The sequence below is a fragment of the Protopterus annectens genome, chromosome 2.part1 (genome assembly GCF_019279795.1).
Source record: "Protopterus annectens isolate FY-2018-M chromosome 2.part1, PAN1.0, whole genome shotgun sequence".
Taxonomy (NCBI): Eukaryota; Metazoa; Chordata; order Ceratodontiformes; family Protopteridae; genus Protopterus; species Protopterus annectens.
Window position 1 is genome coordinate 1,980,295,574 of NC_056729.1, and position 23,204 is coordinate 1,980,318,777.

General features: G+C 41.8%; 1 protein-coding gene across 1 annotated transcript in view; it reads left to right on the forward strand.

Moving 5' to 3' along the window:
- The window catches only part of ADAMTS6 (ADAM metallopeptidase with thrombospondin type 1 motif 6), a 2,910,080-nt gene that overhangs the window by 2,613,450 nt on the left and 273,426 nt on the right, over positions 1-23,204 (forward strand). Inside the window, exon 13 of the mRNA XM_044063364.1 lies at positions 1,171-1,300. Coding sequence (XP_043919299.1) covers positions 1,171-1,300 — 130 coding nt within the window. The remainder of the gene's footprint in view (positions 1-1,170; positions 1,301-23,204) is intronic.

The following is a 23,204-nucleotide window of genomic DNA, read 5'->3' on the forward strand; positions in this document are numbered from 1 at the left end:
TATAAAAACAAACTAGGTGGGGGGGATATGCCACCCACAAACCCCCCAATGTGGGGGGCTATGCCACCCACCCTAACTCTAACTATATATATATATATATATATATATATATATATATATATATATATAGTAACTCCAGGATCACACTACAGTGGGGAAAAGGGCATATACCTTTTACTTGCCTTACAGTACTGTACACAGTGCCAGTACTTCACTTCAGTGAAATTCACAGAGATTTGGTCAGGGTGAATTCAAATTCAGTGAAATGAGCTTTCAGTGAAACAAAGTAAACCCACATATATATATATATATATATATATATATGTGTGTGTGTGTGTGTGTGTGTGTATGTGTATGTATGCATGTGTATTGTATTTTGGCATGGAGTCTGTGTGTGTGTGTGTGTGTGTGTGTGTGTGTGTGTGTGTGTGTGTGTGTGTGTGTGTGTGTGTGTGTGTGTGTGTGTGTGTGTGTGTGTGTGTGTGTGTGTGTGTGTGTGTGTGTGTGTATATACAGGTAGAGTAGGCAGTGACAAATATGAATATGCAAGTCAAACTAATGACTGTAGTGTCTGCATTAGAATACTTGTCTGTACTGTTCATATTGTTTAATTATTCATCTGCTTCACCATTACGATGATGAAAACTGAATCTGTTCTACAAGACTCCAGAGGTACAGATCCCATTATGACTGCTCTCCTAGGGATAGGTTCCTTGTTGCAGTGAGGAGACAGTTTCAGTAACAGTAAATGAATAGTAAGGCTTCAGGAGAGTCACGGAACTTCTAATACCCTTCGGCACATCACACTTTATGTCCATTAAAAGAGTTAAGACCCTCCCCGAGTGAATTTTTCCCAAGGCAGTCAGTACTAAATAAATCACACATTAGTTAGTAATTTTTGATTAACAAATGATAATATAAATCTCATGAACTCTTCAGAAAAGTATTGATCTTAAAAAATAGCTGATGAGCACTCGTAGAACTTTACTCCCTACTAATCCACTTAATAGCCTAGGCTATCCTTCCAGTCTGGTAAGTTAGACTTGTTAAGCTGCCCATGATATATTTCTTTATGTACACTTTTTTGCATTTGAAGTGATACTGCTTCATTACAGAACCACACATTTGTATCAATGGAAAACACTGATCATGAATTATTTTCTCCACAAGGTATTCAGAAACAAGAGATAGTATGCAAAAGGTTGGATGACAACTCAGTTGTACAGAACAATTACTGTGATCCTGAAAGTAAACCACCAGAGAGCCAACGAGATTGCAACACTGAGCCTTGCCCAGCTGAGTAAGTACCTTCCAGAAGCCTCAATACTGCAGTTATCCAGGTAGCCAGAAATGTTTGTCTAGATAGTTTCAACTGCATGCTGCAGAACTATGTATATTTTGTATTTTAGTTTCATATCACTGAAGTTGCTGTGTATGGTTGAACCATTTCACTTTCTGTCCACATGAACAAGAAATTGATTATAGTGATCGAACAAGAAAATGTATTAAACTGGATGAGATACACTGTTGGCTAGCATCAGTTCTGTACTATGTTGCATGATGTTAGGTTTGTCTCTGCATTTTCCTTTATTTCTCTTCTGCCTAGAAATAATTGGATCAGGTCAGGGCAGGACAGAAAATATGGATAAAAGATCAAAATGTTGGAGGGTTATTGCAACAGCTCTTTAGTTGCATTGCTTATTTATTATGGGAAAATGTAATTGCCTAAATTTATTGGCCTTGTCACTTTTTCCATTTCATCTGGAACAATGTGAAGAAACAGTACTCAAGGTTCATTAAATACAGGACCTTTTAAAAGGGAACTATTTAATGGATGTGGTAAATGAATATTATATTACATTGTATAGGGAAATAATTTTGTATAGGATTTTGGCCAGTGTCATAATGAAATGGGGTACTTGACCCAACTTCTCTACTTGGTTAACAAATAAACAAAGTAAACTAGAATAAATTGGAGATGGATGCACTAGTGCATAAAGCAGTAAGAGGCACGTGAGGAAGTTTTACTCATAAATATAGACAGAGGGAGCTGCAGTCTACAGACTGAATGAACTAACTTTAATGTGGGGATGAGGAAGTACTGTACAGAAAGGGTGATGGGAAAGTGGAGTGAACTGTTTGGGGGGTGACAGGTGGCATGAGGATATCGAAAAGAGTAGTAGTTGCAAGATGCTAGCTGGCTGTTACAAATAAACAGATTATGCATCACCTTCAGCTGGTACTGTGTAGTTGTATATGTATATGTGTTTTGCTTTGGTAGCAAAGATTTACCCTAACTCAGAAAAATTGTTTTCTTACATTAGAACTGCTCCAGAATAGATCACAGTATGTGGATCTTAGATAAGAAGACCAAAATGTGTATTAAGCTATGTCAAAAGAGATAAACCTGATCTAATAAAGTTATGCTAACTTTGGTGTCATGTAGAGACTTGCTGTGGAGGTTGGGTCTGAAAAGAATCCCGTAATTTCTTAACCCTGTTGCAAAAAAGGAAATAATATAAAAATAAATAAAGAAAATACAATTTAATGTGATACTAAAATAACAGCATGTTGTAAACATAAGTCAGAAGAAAACCCTACTGTAGATAAACAGACACTCAAGGCTTTAGATTAAGAGAAAGCATGAATTTAGGAATGAATAAAGACTTGTCCACGTTTTTAAGGTTGCCTATATGTCGTCCTCCTTGTGATTTTTTACTCCTATCCACTGTCTGACAAAAGAAGATTATTTTCCTCTTCGGTCTGTTTGTGACAGTTAGTGCATCAACATCATTATACTAAATAAATAACATTTTCATTTCTAATATTTATATTGTATTATGTTCTGTAAATTATATTTTGTATGTTCTTTTTATCTCTTTCATTTATTATGAAGCTCTATTTTAAGTTAGCAGAATGTATGTCTTTTTTGTGCAGTAAAACATGAACTCTTTCAACTTACTTTTATGTCTTTGATTCCTGCATACCTTCGCAGGGCCCCATAAAGCAGTGCATCATCATAGCTGAGCAGTGCATCATCATAGCTGAGCTGTACTGGCTGGAGAAAACTAAATACTGAAGCTGAGTGCAGTCTCCACTTCTGTCCTCTCTGTGCATTTTTACAAGTATAAGAGCAACCAAAATCATGAAAGAATATTCAGTAGCTGGTCTGAGGTAGAAAAATCTGAGACTATATAATGATGAGCTTAATGAAAGGTGAAAGATAAAGGTTATTCATAAGCTGTCAGTGTAACAGTTGCATAAGTATTTGTTTGCAATGCAATACATTCATTATCGATGTAGCTAACATACCATAAATGTCCAGTGCTTTCAAACATGGAATTGAGAACACATCTGCAAGAAGCTATAACACCGGCTGATTTGTTGTGATATATCAGAAGATGTTACAAGTTAACTGTGCTTCTTTTCACTGTTCCTATCTACAAATGATTTGTTATATTGCTGTTTCTGCGTTATTTTGTTCTTCTTTGTACTCCATGAAGGTCTGAAAATGGTAACTTTGGAAAAAGTGCTTTGCACTAGCAAGCAAATTTAAATAAATTAAATAAATAAATCCAGTCCTTTTCCAACTTCTTGAAAATGAAATGGTGGTAATAGTAGTAGTGGTAGTAAAATTCTGCTCAGTGAAAGAGAAACAAGTTGTCAGAGAATAAATATGTGATTGCTGTTGTCTGTGCTTATGGTGATATAAACTATAATGTTATGATGAGGATTGGCGGCAGTTTGAGAAATTTCTCGTGGATAGCTACTTATTGATTTAGTCCTGCTAGCATTAAGCAGTTGCACGGTGTCTTGCCATACACACTGTGAGCTTTCTGCAGCTATGTGTGGCATTCCCTTGTCATCACCAAGCTTTGTGGAGGACAGGCTAATGGATTAGTTCCAGTCAGTCAATTTGATTTTATGCATCACTAGTCAAGTCCTTTCATAGGATTTTACCGTGACAGGGATTTGTGAACAAAATAACATTGGACGTTAACAGGATGAGATTTATCTAAGCATTTCAGTTCAAAAGAAAAACATTAAGTTCTGCTCATTCGTATTCCATCCTCTAAAAATAATGGGCATTGTGAAAACATCTTGCATTGTTGGAAATAGCTTTGCACTGTGGCATGCATGCAGTTTTAAAGGAAATAGAATATAATTTAGTTATTTTTATTTATAAAGTTTTAACTTGCTGTATCTCTGTGTGCAATGATAGGCTGAAAAGGGTAGTTTGTAAATATCTTTGCACATTTCAGTGTTTTTCATTTTTTTCAGACTGGGCACTGTGTGCATATGCTTAGAAACTTTTGTTTTGTTGTTCACACTCTTTCATAGTAACTATAACTTTGGGTATCAAAAAAAGAGATGTTTCAAAGCATAGCTGACCTTACACTTATCGTAAGTTAATGAGGTGTAATAACATAGAAACATGCATCCGTATCTAGTTGAGTTTGATTTTATGGACTGATATAATTGCAATATTAAAGGTCATTGTGAATTTTGAGGCAGCATGTTAAAACAGTTTTGTATTTCAGGGATAGTTTTAGTTACCTTCCCTAATACAAAAGGATGTTTCTAAATATTTTTGTTATAAAGATACATAAGACATGAACAGTATAATACAGGTACAGTATCAGCTTAATACACCAGCAATTACTAACAGCAGTATATTACACAAGGCCCAGAAATGATCTCTTTTAGAGTCTGTGTACCTACATATATCCTGACAGAAGAAGCTGCCAAATGGAAGGTGGCAGAAGGGAGTGTACCATTTCAGGAAATATATCTGCTTGTTAGCCAAAACAATGAGATAAATTTACAATTTGAGACCATGAAAAGAAAATTAATCCTTTTTCTGCTTCCATAAAGCATGTTTTGAATTTTTTAGCATCTCTTTTGTATGTTGGGGCTTCTCCATCCACCATGAAACTGCATTTGGCTGCAATTTCTAACTTTATAATAGTTTCGAAGAATGTTCTTTGGCCTATCATAGGCTTTGTAAATCATTCTTAAGAGGCACACTTTTGTTAAAACCCCCGTTCAAAGATCCAGCTTCTCCTTGGGACCTGAAATCTGTTCTACAGGCAGTAATACATTCCCCCTTTGAACCCTCTGTGGAATGCAATCTGAAGTTTTTATCTTGAACGACACTCTTTTTGGTAGCCATTACTTCACTCAGAAAAGTTTCAGAAATTCATGCCTTAACATCCAAACCTCCTTATCTAGTTTTCCAGAAGGATAGGGTATCTTTATGAATGAACCTCTCCTTCCTGCCCAAGGTAGTATCTGAGTCTAACATTAACCAAATTATTAATTTACCAGTCTTTTTCCCTAATCATTCTAACAAAGGAGAATATGCCCTACATTTACTATACATCCGTAGACTATTATGTTTCTGTTATAACAGAACAAAAAATATAAGACAGTCAAGTCAATTGTTTGTTTCTTTTTCCAGTGCAAAGCTGAGCAAGGCAGTCAGCATGATTACACTCTCCAAGTGGCTGAAAGACTGCATTTCATTCATTTATGATAAAAATAAATGAACCTTGCCTAAACCTGTTAAAGCACATTCTACAAGGCCTGTGGCCACTTCAGTGGTCTTCCAGACTAGAGCTTCAACAGATGACATGTACAGCAGCTACTTGGAGTTCTGCCCATTTATTACTCATTACAAACTGGACTTGGTTTCTAGGGGAATATCATCCTTTGGCTTGATGGTGCTCAGGAATATCTTTCTGTGAGTCCACCCAAGTTTTTAGGTAGTTTGGACTCTGTCCTATCTGTTAAGGATAAAATGAAGATTGCCAACATCAGATAAAGAAGTTATGTACTCACTATAATGTTCCATCTGTGTTGTCTATCTTCATTTATCCTTTACTCCCAATCCCTTTCAACTTTTTTGGACTGTCACATGCGTTTGAACTGTTGTGTTATTCAAACACAGTGGATAACTTCAATGGGTGTGTGTGTGTGTGTGTGTGTGTGTGTGTGTTTGTGTGTATATATATATATATATATATATATATATATATATATATAGATAGATATATAGATAGATATATAGATATACAGATCTAAATGCATATACAGTTTATTTGTTCCTATGTCTTCTGCAAACTTGATCTGAGGTAATTGAGAGAGAGGGATTCTGGGTAGAAGTGAAGCTTGAGAGTTTGTGGCTGACTCAAGCTGCAATAATGGCCGAGTCATTTCCAATATCGGAACCAAACCCATCTGTCAAGGATAAATGAAGATAGACAACACAGATGGAATGCTATGGTGAGTACATAATTTCTTTTCTCATAAAACACATGCATAGTGCTTTGGTATTAAACCCCTATCACACTGCATGAAAGTTTTGGAGAGGGTGATTGATAAATGAATATGCAAAGTAGTTGAAAGTAAGATATGAAATTAGCAGTCTGGATCAGATCAGGATGCAGCACAACCAACCAAATGTTTGAGTGAGACAGATATTTGAGAAGATGCTAGAAATGAGGAGAGTTCAACTGGGTATTCCTGGCATATGACAAGGTCACAAGAAAGCTGATTTGGGCAGTCTTGTGGAGGTTCAAAGTCCCAAAACATTGGTAAAATTAGTGCAAGCTATGTACAAGGACCCAATGACTCAAGTACAAACAGTGTTCGGTCTTACAAAGATTATGTTCTTCATGTTTCACTGTTGCAGTCATCACATTTGGGTTATCTCTGCCAGGGTAGCCCTCGGCCGGCCCGAATAACAGAGGCTTAGTATTTCTGTGTCGGTTGCTGTCGCTTCAGGACTGAAGACAGGTTGTTAGTAGTATAAAGTAAGGCAGCCGACGCCATTACATCAGTCTTTCTTGTTGTGGAGCCCAAAGCAGAAGCAGTTCGCACCAGTGCCAGTCGGCAGCTACCTGAATTTTGTCTACCGAATTGAAGTTGAAGTCTTCTAAAGCTAAGTACCCCATTGGATATCCTTTTTTCTTGCACTAACCAATGTCAGAAAAAGTTAATAATTGTCTTGCCTGTGGAAAGCAAATACCACACTGATACTTTCATTCTTACTACGTCACTTGTTTAGGCCCAGACCACGATGTCCCCCATTGTCGCCTCTGTGCTTTGTTTAATGCCAGAACTATCCGTCGTCAGGCCCTTAGTGTAGCTAGATATTTTCGCTTACAGTCCTCAAATTCCGTCATGGCTTTGGTAAGCCATCCAACAAAAGATCTTCCGAAAAAACATAAAGATAAAGACAGACCGCACGGGTCCAAACCTACCGATGATGCTTCCATTAAGCTAGTCGTCAATTCTCTGTTCCTCAGTGAGGTGCTTTCGCAGCGCCTGATACCCGCTTCTGTGGATTCGCAGGCCGCTACCGAGACTCTTTCAGAGTCCGGTATGCTGCAAAACTATTCTTCGACTAAAAATCCTGCGGTTGTCTCTACCTTAGATGGGTCCGGAGCCGCTGAGCAGGCACTGGCTTCCGAGGAAGACCTTTGCACTACTGATTCTCGACATAAAATGACGTCTTCTTTAGAGACTACCGTTCTTTTGAAAACTACCGAGTTTCTTAGGCCCAGGGTATGAACCACACCCAAGAAACCGACAACCCAATCTCAGGCACCTGCTTCCTTGCCTCAGTCTTAAATGCTTAAAATGGTGGAAGACCTTATCATGCTGATTAGGGGAAGCCAACCTACCCCCTCCAAAAGGAAAAGAGATCTGTCCCCTGTAGTTTTGTCTGAACAAGTGTCAGATGACTCTGATGCATCTGAATATGAAGACATGCAACCCCTCTCTACTTATGAGGATTCTGATGCAGAGGATTCCATCCCTTCAGCCTTTCCCCCAGAGGATTTTTCCTTTGAGGAAACCCTTCATACCTTAAGGGAGCATTTCCTATGGGAGAGTCAAGACTACCCTCAGTCTAAAAAGAGACTCGGGGAATTCTTAGATCCTCCACAGCACAGACCCTTGGCCATCCCCCCCAGTCCTGGATGTTGTGGAGGATGTTTTCCTGGAATCCAGATTGACTCCTGACACCCTCCCTCCTGCACCCAGAAAAACAGACAGGTACTATAGAGTCCCTGACTCACACAAGTTTCTTTTTAAAAAAATCCTACTGCTGACCCTGAGGTAATTTCTCAAGGGCCTAAAGGGATTAAAGCAACCTCTGCTAAGAATCCCACCTCCTCAGATAGGGATTCCCGAGCACTAGACAGATGGGGTAAAAAAGTATACACCTCAGCTAGACTTGCTATCAGGGCACTGAATTGTCAGTTCCATATGCTAAAATTTCAGCAACATACCCTGGAACTTCTCAAACAAAAAATATCTTCCTTTCCTGCTTGTACAGAATCTAAAGAGTTACAAGAGTTAATGCATTCTGCAAGTCAAGTAACTAAGCACACCTTGCACTGTGGCTTTGACACCCTAGAAGCTTCTTGCAGGGCAGCAGTCACTGGATCTGTAATTAGAAGGCATGCTTGGCTTAAGGAACAGCCCCTGCCAGACCATGTCAAATCTAAATTGTTGGATGCCCCCTTGCACAAAGACAACTTATTAGGCACTAAGGCAGAAGAGGTCTTAACAAAGGTGGAAGAAAAAGCAAAATCTATCCAGACAGTTAAGGATTTCTTACAGGTCCAACCACCCAGGTTCAGCAGGCATTGTCCCACCAAGCACTGGTCCTTTCCTGTTCCCACTAAGCCAGTCCAGCACAGGTCCCGGGGAACCAGACCCCCCGGACAGCAGCGGCAGGGAATGCAGAGATCTAAGCAGTGGACTACCTCCACTTCAAAACCAGGGAGTTCTAAGCCACCTCCTTATGGTAAGAATTCAAAATGACTCACCTCCCCCACCCCCTCCCTCTACCCACCTTTAGTTACCCCTAGGAGGAAAACTCCTTTCACACAAGCACCTGGGCCACCATTACCAGCGACCACTGGGTTCTCAACATAGTGTCTCAGGGATACAAATTTTCCTTCCAACCCCAAAAGGGTTCCCAGGTCTACCTCCAAACCAGTGGGCAGAGGCTCAAAAGCAAATCTTTTCCCTGCTTTCTATGAGGGCAGTAGAGCACATTCTTGCAGAACAGATAGGCCAAAGTTTCTTCTCCAGACTTTTTCTGGTGCCCAGAAAAGAGGGCACCTGGCGTCCCATCCTTGATCTAGCCATTCTAAACACCTTCCTGGTGATCCCAAAATTCAAAATGCTCACCCTCCAGCAGCTGCTACCCATCCTCTCCAAGGATGCCTGGCTAGCCACCCTAGATCTAAAAGAGGCCTACCACCACATTCCTATCAGGGAATCATGCAGGAAATATCTCCATTTCAGGGCAGGATCTCAACACTTTCAGTTCTCTGCATTTCCCTTTGGCTTATCTACTGCTCCCAGAGTTTTCACAAAATGTCTGGCTCCGGCTATTGCCTTTTGCAGATAAAGGAATATCTAGATTTACCCATACTTAGACGACTGCCTTATTCAGGCAGACATCCAGGAAAAGATGCTCAAGCACCTGGCCTTTGTAAAGACCCTACTAAACCCCCTAGGGTACACAATCAACAAAAAGAAATCCAAACAGGTGCCCACCCAAAGGATTATCTTCCTGGGAGCAAGCCTGGACACAGCATCCCAGATGTCATTCCTTACACCAGAAAAACAAATTTTCCTGACAGCCTGCTTCTCTCAACTGGCTACCAGACCCCAGTCATCTGCAAGGAAGATCCTGCAAGCTCTGGGGTTCATGGCATCTTGCATACTACTCATTCCATATGCCAGACTGCATATGAGGAAACTTCAGTGGTACCTAAAAAGCCTTTGGTGTCAACACTCTCAAGACCTGGAGACTGTTATACCTATAATTCCTTCCCTCAGAAACGATTGTCTTTGGTGGGCAACAGCATGCTTCCACAACAAGGGACTACCTTTCTCAACACCACCCCTGCCCAAACCCTCACCACAGACGCATCTGACTATGCTTGGGGTGCACACCTGGACAGCAGGTACATACAGGGCCAATGGAGCCCGCAGCAAATCACTCTGCACATCATCCAAAAAGAGATGATGGCTGTCCAGCATGCCTTGATAGCTTTCAAGTCCCTTCTCTCCCCAGGGGCTCTCCTGATCCAAACAGATAACACCACTGTGATGTAGTATATCAACAAGCAGGGAGGGACTCACTCCTACCCTCTGTGCAGGCTGGCCATGACCCTTTGGCACACAACCTCTGCCATGCAGCTGCACCTGTTAGCACAATTCTTACCCGGTTCTCTCAATTCTCTGGCAGACCAATTAAGAAGAAATTTTCTGGACACACACAAGTGGCAGCTCAACAGAAGAACCTTCACGGTAATAACTCAGACATGGGGCACCCTGAAGGTCGACCTGTTTGCCTCCCACACCAACCATCAGCTCAGCAAATTCTGCACCAGGGAGCATCACTGCATGGCTTGGAAAGTGGATGCCCTGTCCTTCTCCTGGGTCAATCTCTTGGTCTATGCCTTTCCTCCACTACCTCTCATCCCCAGGTTACTGCTCAAAATAAAGGTGGAAAAACCAAGGACAATTCTTATAGCTCCAGACTGGCCTCGCCAGCACTGGTACCCCTTGCTGCACAGTCTGTCCCCACTGCCACCATGGCATCTTCCTCAGATTCCAAACCTCCTGACCCAGAGGGAAGGGGAATTAATGTATCCCCAATTGCAGACACTCAGTGTGGCAGCTTGGCTTATTCCCTAACCCCGGATCAATCTGCCAACCTCAGTAAACAGGTTCAAGATGTTATACGTGAGGCCAGACGCCCTTGCACTAGAAAGTCTTATGCTGACAAATGGAAAAGGTTCTGCACCTGGATACAGGCTAAGGGAGCCAATATGGCACAGCCCTCGCTCCCTCTCATCCTGGATTACTTAGCTGACCTACTACACAGTGGCCTCTCTTTCTCCTCTATAAAAATTCATGCCTCTGCTATCTCTGCTCATTTCCCCACTGAACAGCCCCTTTTCTCACACCCTTTGATCAAACAATTCCTAAGAGGGGCTAGCAAATTGAGGCCACCCAGAAGAGCACCAACCCCAGCTTGGCACCTTAACTTTGTGTTGGAAAAGCTCACCCTGCCCCTTTTGAACCAGCTTCTTCCGCAGAGCTAAAATTTCTCTCCTGGAAGACAGCTTTCCTTCTGGCCATCACTTCAGCCAAAAGAGTCTCTGAGCTGCAAGCGCTCATGGCTGTGGAACCCTTCATCATCTTCCATGCTAACAGGGTATCCCTCAGAACTAACCCATCCTTCATGCCCAAGGTGCTGTCCAGTGTGGCTCTCAACCAATCCATTCATTTTCCCACCTTTTTTCCTAATGCCCAGAACAAGGGGCAAAGGATCTAGCATTCTCTAGATGTGCACAGACAGCTCAGATTCTATCTAGACAGGACAAATCCTTCAGAAGTCTGATCAATTGCTGGTTAGCTTTGCTACAGGGGGAGAAGGCAAAGCCATCTCCAAACAAACCATTTCCAAATGGATAGCACACTGCATCCTTTTCTGCTACAAACAACATGGAAAGCCTCCCCCCAAGGGGGTCAGGACTCACTCCACCAGAGCAGCCTCCACGTCTGCAGCTTTCCTCAGAGGAGTCCTCACCAGAGACATGCTGGAGGCTGCCACCTTGACATCTGTTCACACTTTTACTAAACATTACCACCTGCCTCTCTTCTCCAAATCCAGGTCAGGGTTTGCCTCTGCAACCTTGCAGGGCATCCTAGCCAGCCGCTAGTTTCCTTGACTGCCTCCACTCATTTCCTCAGCTTTGGGAATCAACCCAAATGTGATGACTGCAACAGTGAAACATGAAGAACATAGTACAGTTGTGTACACTTACCATAAATGTCCTAGACCTATCTAAAGCATTTGACATGGTCCTACACAAACAACTCATCTCTGTCCTCAATAACCTATCCTTATCTCAATCAGTCACCAACTGGTTTCAGAGTTAGCTGTCTGACCGCCAACAATCCGTTGTATGGCAGAATGACATAGCTCCCCAACTACCTGTCTCTATAGGGGCTCCCCAAGTATCCATCCTTGGACCCCTACTCTTCTCTATTTTCACCAATAATCTAGCCTCTGCCACCAAACATGGCACACACATACAATACGCAGATGACTCAACCATCATCTGCTCAGCCCAGTCCCTATCCAAACTGCAAAAAGTCATACAGGAAGCCTTTTCTTCTGTTGAAACTTGGTTATCCGATGCCCAATTAATACTCAACCCAAACAACACTAAATTACTCATCTTTCAACCCACCAAACATACTCAAAACAACTCTCACTTTAACAACACAGCAAAAGACATCACCACTATACACCCAACGAACACATCAAATTGCTAGGAGTGGAAATAGACAATAAACTAAAATTTGACATTCACATATCTATGACCATAAAAAAAAGTCCACAGAAAACTAGGAGCGTTATACAGAAATAAGCAACTTCTCACCAAAGCAGCAAAGATTTCAGTAGCAAATTCCCACCTTATCTCCACCCTACTTTATGCCTCTCCAATATATACCAACCTAAGGCAATGCGATCTAAACAAGCTAGAGACCTGTTACAACAAAATCGCCAAATTTGCCACAGGGGCATCCTACCGTAGTCACCACTCTCTCTCACTTGCTGAACTGGGCTGGCTTGAACTCCCTCACCTCCTTCAATGGTATCAACTCTCACTCACCCACAAACTAGTAAACCATCCACTAAATGTCCCATCCCTCCAGAATCTACTCCAACCCTATTGCACCACCAGACCACTAAGATCCAGCAACAAAAATCACTTGCAGATCATTAAAGCAATAACTCTGCTGGTGAAGCACTATTCTCTTGCGCCATAGCCAAATTATGGAACTCCCTCCCACCCACAATTACCTCCATACCATCATGCACCCACTTCAAAACTTTACTAAAAGCGCACCTAAAACATGCTGGCTATGCCCTTGCAACTCCCACTCTTAATATCACCCACCGCATCCATCCACTACCTTTCTTTCCACCCCACTAACTACCTTGATTATAGCAAGCTCGGATGCTCATAAGCTTACTACTTATTATACAGCAGGAAGATCTTATTGTAACAGTTGTTAATGTCTGTTATGTACTTCGCAGATAAAGATTCTAGTTATCTACTGATCTACTATGTTCTTCATCTGTAACTATGTTTGTAATTAATTGCTATGTCAATCAAATTGTTAATCACTATGTAAATCCAATGTAACTACTGTCTGTATATTTTAACTATGGTGCTTTTCTCCCCGGCCCTCCTCTGAAAATGGACCTATGTCCAGTCGGACACTCCCGGTCAACAAATGTAAATAAATAAATAAATAAATGTAGATGTTCGAGTGTATTCACTGTTGCAGTCCTGGTTTCCCTCCCTCCATCCCCCTTTCTTCTCTTTCCTTACAAAGGACACATTGGTATTTACTTTCTACTGGTGGGGTTCTTCCACCAGAACCTGGATCCTACTTGGGGGCTCCTGAGAGGTAAGGGCAAGAAAAACTTATGTAATGGCGTCGGCTCCCTTACTTTAGACTGCTGATGACCTGATGTCAGTCCTGAAGCGACAGCAACTGACACAGAAATACTAAGCCTCTGGTATTCGGGCCGGCCGAGAGCTACCTTGGCAGAGATAACCCAAATGTGATGACTACAACAGTGAATACACTCGAACATCTACATTTATGGTAAGTGTACACAACTGTATTTTCTCAGTGGTAGTGGGTGTGCATCAGGGTTCAGCTCTGAGCCCGCTGCTGTTCATACTGGTGTTGGACTACATTAGCAAACAGGTAGGAGGGGACATTTCAACAAAGTTTCTGTATGCAGACGATGTGGCATTACAGGCATACTCAGAGCAAGAACTTCACCAAAGGGTAGGGGAATGGAATGCAAAACTTAAAGCACATGGGATGAAACTGAGTACGGATAAGACAGTTGTAATTGCAGCAAATGGGGAAATCAGAAGAAGCTGTAAACTGAGATAGAAGGAAAAACAGTGAAACAGGTTAACAGCTTCAAGTAATAGGAGGGGTGGTTGAGTAGAAAGGAAGTCTGAATGAGGAGGTCAGAGCTAGAATCAGAGGGGCTGCATCCAGCTGGCACACAGTGTCAGGGGTAGTGTATGACAGAATAATGCCAATGAAGCTGAAAAGTAAGGTGTACAAAACAGTGGTGCAACCCATGCTACTGTATGGTACAGAAACCTGGGCAGTAAAGGCAGTGCACTTGAGGAAGTTAGAGGTGATAGAGATGAAGTGCCTGAGAAGGGTGATAGGATGCACACTGTGTGACAGATGAGGAAATAAAGACGTAAGTGCAGAAGTTGAAGTAGCTCCAATTATAGAACAAGTCAAAGAGAACTGATTACAGTGGTTTGGGTACATGTGCAGGAAAGCAGAAGACAATCTGGTGGAGAAGATTTGGAACAGACAGGAAGAAGGCAAGAGGAAATGAGGGTGTCCAGCAAAGAGGTGGAATGCATTGTGTGAGAGAAGAAGAAGGCAGGAGTGTGGCACTGAATCGAGAGAGAGATGGTGACAAGTGACATGACACCCCAACCCCATGCAGAAAATTGGAAGAAGGGAAGTGGTGATGATTGATGATGATGAGTGCTGTTTCTCTTCATTGTGGCCCTTAGGAATCATATATACTTCTCCACATGCTGCAGTACTGCTTCCAGGAACTGGAGTATAGTATTGTTAAGACAAGTTGCCGGGATACATTCATCTTGCCTCCTGATGGTCACTGGAAGATCACTGTATCAAAGATAGAACAGATTGGTATTTCATGCATCAACCACCTCCATCTCTAGTGTAACCCCCCAACATAAACCCCACTATAACTTCTTACACTGTGCACAAGCAATAGTCTCACCTTCCTCCCCCTTCCATCCTTTTACTACACTGTACCGAATCACTAACCTTCTGTGTTGAAGAATTAATGTGATATCTTCCCACTGAATCACTAACTAAATTTTTCTTATCCTCCCCCACTGCCAACCTTACCAACCCTTATGTCTAACTCTAACTTTTTCTCTGCTAGGACTACCAATAGGTGAGTATTATATTTGAATATTTTTCTCTAGTCATACTGTCTCTTTCAATGTAAATATGTTCTATTCATGCAATGTATATTTCTTTCCTAATCCTTACTAATGTAGCTGTGCCTCCTATAGAAACATATTTTATTTGTAGTGCTTGTTGAACTTCCTATGTAAGTGTGTGCTTTTTTTTCTTTTCTATTGATTGAGCTTCACATGTAAAAAAAAAATATTTTCTGTTGTTTGAGCATTAAAAACAAAATTTCTTTTTCTTTGTACTGGTGTTTTTCTCCCTGGGCATCCACTGAAAATGGGTAATTTACCCAGTCAGACTTTCCTGGTAACCAAATTTCAGATGCATAAAATAAATTATATGAGATTGCATGTAAGGATGGCACATGTCTACCAGCTGCCATGTCATGTCTCTGACCCCATAATAGCAGTCTACTATGTCCCTCGCATGGAGATGATGGAGAGTGTAGTGCAGTCAGATCTTTTTGTGATATAGATGGTGATGACTTGCCTAGTTGCGGACACTGTCTGTGAAAACAGCCTCTAATTAATGTTGCTAGGCTAAGACTGCTACAACACCTAGCATTGTATTGTAGTCTCTCCCCCTGTTCACTAAGAAGTCTCAGTCTACCAACTCAGTGGCAGACACACCTGATTGTGCAGTTCTTGTATGTTTCTGAAATGCTCTGCCACATTGTTTTTTCTCAGTGGGGCTCAGTATAATATTGCTATTTTCCATGCCTTTATAAAGTCATTATCCTATGATGCTGACCACACAGTTTCTGCCTACTTGCAAGACAACACTTACTCTGACTCTAGATCATCCCTACTTTGCATGCTGTTCCTTCTGCTCTCAGCACAGTTTGCTCACAACAGTTCACTATTTGCTTCTGAATCATGCCCCATATCTCATCCGTGAGTGCTTTGACTAAAGTGATGCATATTTCAGACAACTTTGCTTAACAAAAGCACATATAATTACAAACATTTTTGTTTAGGAACAGATCTCTTTTGCCATACAGTTCAGGCTTTCTTTCAGAAAGCTATAAAAAAGTAAGGGCAGCATGCCAGTATAGTGTTTTCTTTGTTATGGCAGACCCACTGTTCTGGGTTGATTCTTGATATCTGATTAATTTATTTGAGTCATTCACCTATTTCCCAATGTGTCTGAATGAGTTATGTCTGAGCACTCCAGTGTCTTTTTACCACCTAAAAACATGCTGCTAGTTATTGACTCTAAGCTGTCCATGCAATAATTTACTATTGTCTGTGTGGGCTGGATCATGGCTGGAAAATGTTCTGTGAAGGATCCTTCAGTAACAGTGAATGCAGATAACCATTTGAAAGTCAGAACTCAGAATGCCGAGTCTTGTAATGTGGAGAATGATTAGCCAAAAATTTGGTCTTACATATACTAGGGCCACAATTTCCATTTTGCAGAAAATTCCTTTTTCTCTGAAGTGCAGTGATCTCTGAGTCAATATATAAAAGTTTTGGAGTGGGGTCCTTGTCCTTGACATCATGGGGAAGATGCAGGGGGCAAGCCCCACAGCAAAAAAAAAAAAAAACACACATTAAAAGAACAATGTTTAATATTTGCTCTTCTCGTACATTTTCATTTTTTTTTGTTTTTTTAATGTGTCCACATAAGGCATTGTAAACCCCAGCATTTCATTAGAGAGCCATGGAGGTTTAGTCATTTTCTTCTTCAGATGATGAAGTATATACTCTGTATCTGAATAACTGAGTTTGCATGTATTCAATAAGTAGCTTTATGAACACTGTATTTTATGAACTGAAGTGCGTACAACCAATGAACAGGTACAGATATGACACGCATTTAAATTTTGATATGACACTCAGCTGTTTAGGAAAGGGCTGGAAGATACTAGATCAAGCCAGCATGGGAGGACAGAATGCTATGAAATAACATTTTTTTTTTGTTGGAACTCTGGAAGGCAGAGTACTCTATGTCTGGTAGTTCCAAGCTGTGGTCTGAACACCTTTGCTAAGGCATATATATTTTTATGCTGCTGCATATTTTGATCGTAAATGAAATAGCAAGGAACCTGACTTCCTTTGGCATTACTTCATCTGATCAAACCTTTTTTCCATGGTACATGTTCCTTTTGATAACTGCATAATATTTTGAAAACTGTATGCTGTTCCATGATGTTGACTCTGCAGATGTAGATGGGGAGGGAAAAGATAAACAGTTAATGAGTTGTGGTGTAAGTAAAAATTTATTGCAAACATTTCAGAAGAAAATGAAGGCTGATATGTCTCAACATTTTAGATACAATTTTAAAGAAGACACATTTGTGCATATCAATTTAATTTGATTTATTCATCTGTCTGTGCAACACCCTTTTCAGCCACAAGCTGAGCCACTAGACCAAGAGTAAAAGCAGTATGTATATAAACCTAGCCACTGGGGGATGCACAGGCCAGTGTATTTCTTTGTACCGGTCCCAAGCCTGGAAAATTGGGGCAGGTTATGTCAGGAAGGGCATACAGTGTAAAGTTTTTGCCAGATCAATATGCAGACAACAGTGCAGATTTCCATACTGGATCAGTTGAGGCCCGGTTAACAATGAATGCTTCCAGTACTGTTAGCCAACAGAGTGCTGGTGGAAACTGAGCTGCTGTTGGATGAACAAGAAGGAGAAGAAGAGGAGGAAGACAAGCCTGGAGGCAGGAGGAGAGGAAGAAAGTTAGGCGTGTAGAAGTGAGGGTAGGATCTTTGAATGTTGGCAGTATGACTGGTAAAGGGAGAGAGTTAGCTGATATGATGGAGAAAAGGAAGGTTGGTATATTGTGCATGCAAGAGACCAGATGGAGTAAGGCCAGAAGTATCGGTGGTGGGTTCAAATTGTTCTACCATGGTGTGGATGAGAGGAGAAATGAGGCAGGGGTTATCCTGAAGGAACAGTATGTCAAAAGTGTTTTGGAGGTGAAGAGAGCATTAGAAAAAGTGATGTTTATGACACTGGAAACTGATGGTGTGATGATGAATATTATTAGTGCATATGCTCTGCAAGTTGAGTATGCGATGGATGAGAAAGAAAAATTTTGGACCGAGTTGGATGAAGTGGTGGTGAGTGTACCCAAGTGTGAGAGAGTGGTGATTGGAGCGGATTTTAGTGGGCATGTTGGTGGAGGGAACATAGGGGATGAGGAGGTGATGGGTAGGTATGGTGTTAAGGAGAGGAATACAGAAGGTCAGATGATAGTGGATTTTGTGAAAATGATGGACATGGCTGTGATGAATACGTATTTAAGAAGAGGGAGGAGCATAGGGTGATGTACAAGAGTGGAGGAAGATGCACACAGGTAGATTATATCCTATGCAGGAGGGCCACTCTGAAAGAGATTGGAGACTGCAAAGTGGTGACAGGGGAAAGCATAGTTAGGCGTCCTAGGACGGTAGTCTGTAGGATGACATTCGAGATTAAGAAGAGGAGGAGAGTGCCAAGGATCAAATGGTGGAAGCTGAAAAAGGATAACTGTAAGGTGAAGTTCAGGGAATAGTTAAGACAGACACTGGGTGGCAGTGAAGAATAACCAGATAGCTGGGCAGCCACAGCAGAGGTGGTAAGGGAGACAGCTAGAAAGTTGTTTGGTTTGACATCTCGACAGAGGAAGGAGGGCAAGAAGACCCGGTAGTGGAATGAGGAAGTACAGGAGAGTATGCAGAGGAAGAGGTTGGTGAAGAAGAAGAAGTGGGATTGCTAGAGGGATGAAAAAAGTAGACAGGAGTACAAGGAGATGAGGCATACGATGAAGAGAGAGGTGGCAAAGGTTAAGAATAAGGCGTATGGTGAGTTGTATGAAAGGTTGGACACTAAGGAGTGAGAAAAGTATCTGTACCAATTAGCTAGACAGAGGGATCGAACTAGGAAAGATGTACAGCAGGTTAGGGTGATAAAGGATAATGAGGGAAATGTACTCACAAGCGAGAAGAGTGTGTTGAGCAGATGGAAAGGGTATTTTGAGGGGTTGATGAATGAAGAGAATGAGAGAGAGAGAAAGTTGGATGATGTGGGATAGTGAATCAGGAATTGCAATGGATTAGCAAGGAAGACGTAAGGACAGCTATGAAGAGGATGAAGAATGGAACGGCTGTTGGTCCAGATAACATACCTATGGGAGCATGGAGGTGTTCAGGAGAGATGGCAGTGGGTTTTTTAATCAGATTGTTTAACAAAATCTTGGAAAGTGAGAGGATGCCTGAGAAGTGGAGAAGAAGTGTATTGGTACCGATTTTTAAAAATAAGGGTGATGTGCAGAGCTATAATAACCACAGAGGGATACAATTGATCAGCCACAGCATGAAGTTATAGGAAAGAGTAGTGGAAGCTAGGTTAAGAAGGGAGTTGATGATTACTGAGTAGCAGTATGGTTTCATGCCAGGAAAGAGCACTACAGATGCATTGTTTGCTCTGAGGGTGTTGATAGAGAGGTATAGAGGTCAGAAGGAGTTGCATTGTGTCTTTTTGCATTTAGAGAAAACATATGACAGGGTGCCTAGAGAGGAGCTGTGGTATTGTATGAGGAAGTCAGGAGTGGCAGAGAAGTATGCAAGACTGGTACAGGATATGTACGAGGGCAGCGTGATAGTGGTGACGTCTGCGGTAGGAGTGACGGATGCATTAAAGATGGAGGTGGGATTTCATCAAGGATCAGCTCTGAGCCCTTTCTTACTTGCGATGGTGATGGACAGGTTGACAGACAAGATCAGACAGGAGTCCCCTTGGACTGTGATGTTTGTGGATAGCATTGTGATTTGTAGTGAGAGAAGGGAACAGGTTGAGGAGACCCTGGAGAGGGGGAGATAAGAGAGGTGAGGACTGAAGGTTAGCAGGACTAAGACAGAATATGTGTGTGGATGAATGAGAGGGAGGACAGAAGAATGGTGAGGATGCAGGGAGTAGGGTTGGAGAAGGTGGATGAGTTTAAATACTCGAGATCGACAGTTCAGAGTAATGGTGAGAGTGGAAGAGAGGTGAAGAAGAGAGTGCAGGCAGGGTGGAGTGGGTGGAGACGAGTGTCAGGAGTGATTTGTGACAGATGAGTACCAGTAAGAGTGAAAGGGAAGAAGGGAAGGTTTACAAGATAGTAGTGAGACCAGCTGTGTTATATAGGTTGGAGACAGTGGCACATGACAGAGTTTAAGATGTTAAGATTTGCATTGGGTGTGACGAGGATGGACAGTATTAGAAATGAGTATAGTAAAGGGTCAGCTCAAGTTGGATGGTTTGGAGACAAAGCCAGAGAGGAGAGATTGCATTGGTTTGGACATGTGCTGAAGAGGGATGCTGGGTATATTGGGAGAAGAATGATAAGGATGGAGCTGCCAGGTAAGAGGAAAAGAGGAAGGCCTAAGATAAGGTTTATGGATGTGGAGGGAGAGGACATGCAGGTGGTTGGTATGACAGAGCAAGATGCAGTGGACAGGAAGAAATGGAAACAGATGATCCACTCTGGCGACCACTAACAGGAGCAGTCGAAAGAAAAAGAAGAAGATAAATGAATACCTCTGAGTAGCTACTCATACAACATCTTTATGTGGCTTCCCGTAAGATACTTTGAATTTAAAATTACTTGAAGTTGTGACCAGATGAAATACAGCAGTTGAAGCTTCAAATGAATTAATCCCCCAAAATATGCAGAAGGGCAAGTCCCTTTATCTGGGTGGTACAATACAGCAGTGAATAATGTAGTCAATTTACAGCAAGACGTTTTCCAGTTAAGTTTTTGGCTGGTATGTCTTCTGTATAGATTATGAATGTCTTCCTTGTGTTTGCATGTGTACTCTGGTTTCCTCTCATTTCTAAAAGAACTGTACTAGGTGGATTGGTGAATCTAAATCAATGTCCTTCCGTATCACTGTTGCAGTATTCTTTACAATAGGGATCCCTTGCCAAGGGTAGCCCGACGTCCGGCCAGTATACAAAAGCCTTTAGGTTGTAATAGGTACACCATACATCACACATATGCTCCATGCGCACAGAGTAGGGCATAAAAGTGACATCTGGATGTACCATTCTCAGCCAGTTCGAATGCCATCTTTGATCGTCAGCCTGAAAGCTCATTCGTCTGCTGTCTTCTACCACTTTCAGATAACTGCCCTGTTGGAGTTTTTGATTTTCTTATCTTTGTTTTGCCTTGTATCTGGTTGTTGGGTTTAATGTTATCTAGAAAGGGGAAATGCCAGTGCAGGAGACATATTCCCCATAAAGATTGTCACAAGCAGTGTTTGTTCTGTTTTGGCTCTTCCCACAACAATGCATCTTGTGATATTTGTCAAGCTTTCATACCTAAGACGTTGCATAGTTAGCTTTCTTCCCTTGCAGTTTACTTAGAGAACCATGACTTAAACTACTGGCTAAAGATATCATAGAAGGATCTTCCGGGCCTGAGGGATAGCCCTTTGCGAAGAAAAAGACCAAGAAAGCTTGGTCTATTTCTTCAGCTGTACCACCTCCACCAGACGTCTCTCTTCAGGCTGGTGAAAACCCAGAAGATCATTCAGTTTCTGTCTTGGATTCCTGTGCTGCAGTTGATTTGGAGGCCAGCATGGATACGACTCCATGCACGTCCTTGGAAATTTTGCAGATGTTGGCTTCTGATGTACAAGGAGAACTGCTGCTGGTTATTACCATAGGGCTTAGGGATGTTCCTCAGATATTAGTGAGTGAAGAGGTACCAAATACCATTATTGAGTGTTGTCAGGGGTTAGACCCTCTTAAATTTTTCAAGGCTGACGTCCCACTTAAAAAGAAGCAGAAAACTAAACACATTTCGCCTGCTTTGATAGATCCTCAGATTGAATTGCAAAACTTAACTCAAGGCCTGTTTAATGCCCTTATGACTCTTAAGACTGCATAGGGCGTTTCTGTTCCAGTTCCTCCATGTTTTCTACCCCTCTTAAGAGGCCCAGGGTATATTATTGCTTTGATGAGGATGATGCTGATTCAGATGAAGAGTGAGTCCCTGACATATTCCTCTCAGATTCCTTTGCCACATGACATTGGTTCTAAAAAGAAGAGTCTATTAGTCCTGACTTTCCTTTTGAGATTTTGTTTAGTGACACTATTTCCAGAATGATGGAATTTTTCAAATGGGACTGTGCTCAGGTGTCTGATGTTCAGAAGAGGTACTATGAGCCTCTACAGATGGAGTCTCCTAGGCACTCTGCTGTTCCTCCTGTTCTTTCTGTCTTGCTGGATGCTTTTTCCCTTGATTCTCAGGCTCCCATTTCCCAAACCCCTGCTCCCAAAAAAACTGATAGGTTTTATAAAGTGCCTGATGACTTTAAATTTTGTTTTGTGTCCCTCTGATGATCCTTCTTTGGTAACAGTTGTTTCTGATAAGCTGTCCAAATTTTTGCCTTCCACTAAGGTGTTTCCATCTGATAAGGATAGCAGAACCATGGAGAGGCTAGCTAAGAAGGTGTTTACTTCTTCTACCCTAGCCTTTCCAGCTGTTAACTATCAGACACATATGACCAGATATGTTTTGGCTGTTCTCTCTCAAGCCTGTCAGGCTATTTCAGATCTGAGGGGAAGGCCTCTGCTCTTGCTTTGCTAGAGACTTCCTCCCAAGTAGAACATCATTCGATTGAATACAATTATGATGCAGCTGATGCTTCATCTAGGGTTGCTGCCTTTGGATCTGTTTGTAGGGGGTATTCCTGGCTCAGACTTCAGCCTTGCCTGTTGATATCAAGGTTAAACTGATGGATGCTCTTTTGGTAAAGAAGCATTTCGTTGGTGCTGCTACTGTGGAGTTGTTTAAGTCCCTGCAAGAAAACGGTAAGGCCTTACAGGAGTTGAAGCATATTTTTGTTTCCCCTGTGCCCAGGTTTCAGAGGAATTATCCTAACAAGCCTTCCATTGTTCGTAGATAATCTCACCACCCCAAAGGTAAAAAGGGTGGTAGATGGACTTCCCCTGCTAAGGATACCCAAACTCCTTCTACTCAGAAGCCTTCTTTTCCTAACACACCAGTTGCTGTCTGACTGTCCATGCTCTGTTCTTCTCAGTCACAGTCCTCTTTCTGTGTCCCTTCCTATTTGGCTAAACATCACCCAAGACTCATGGTTTCTTT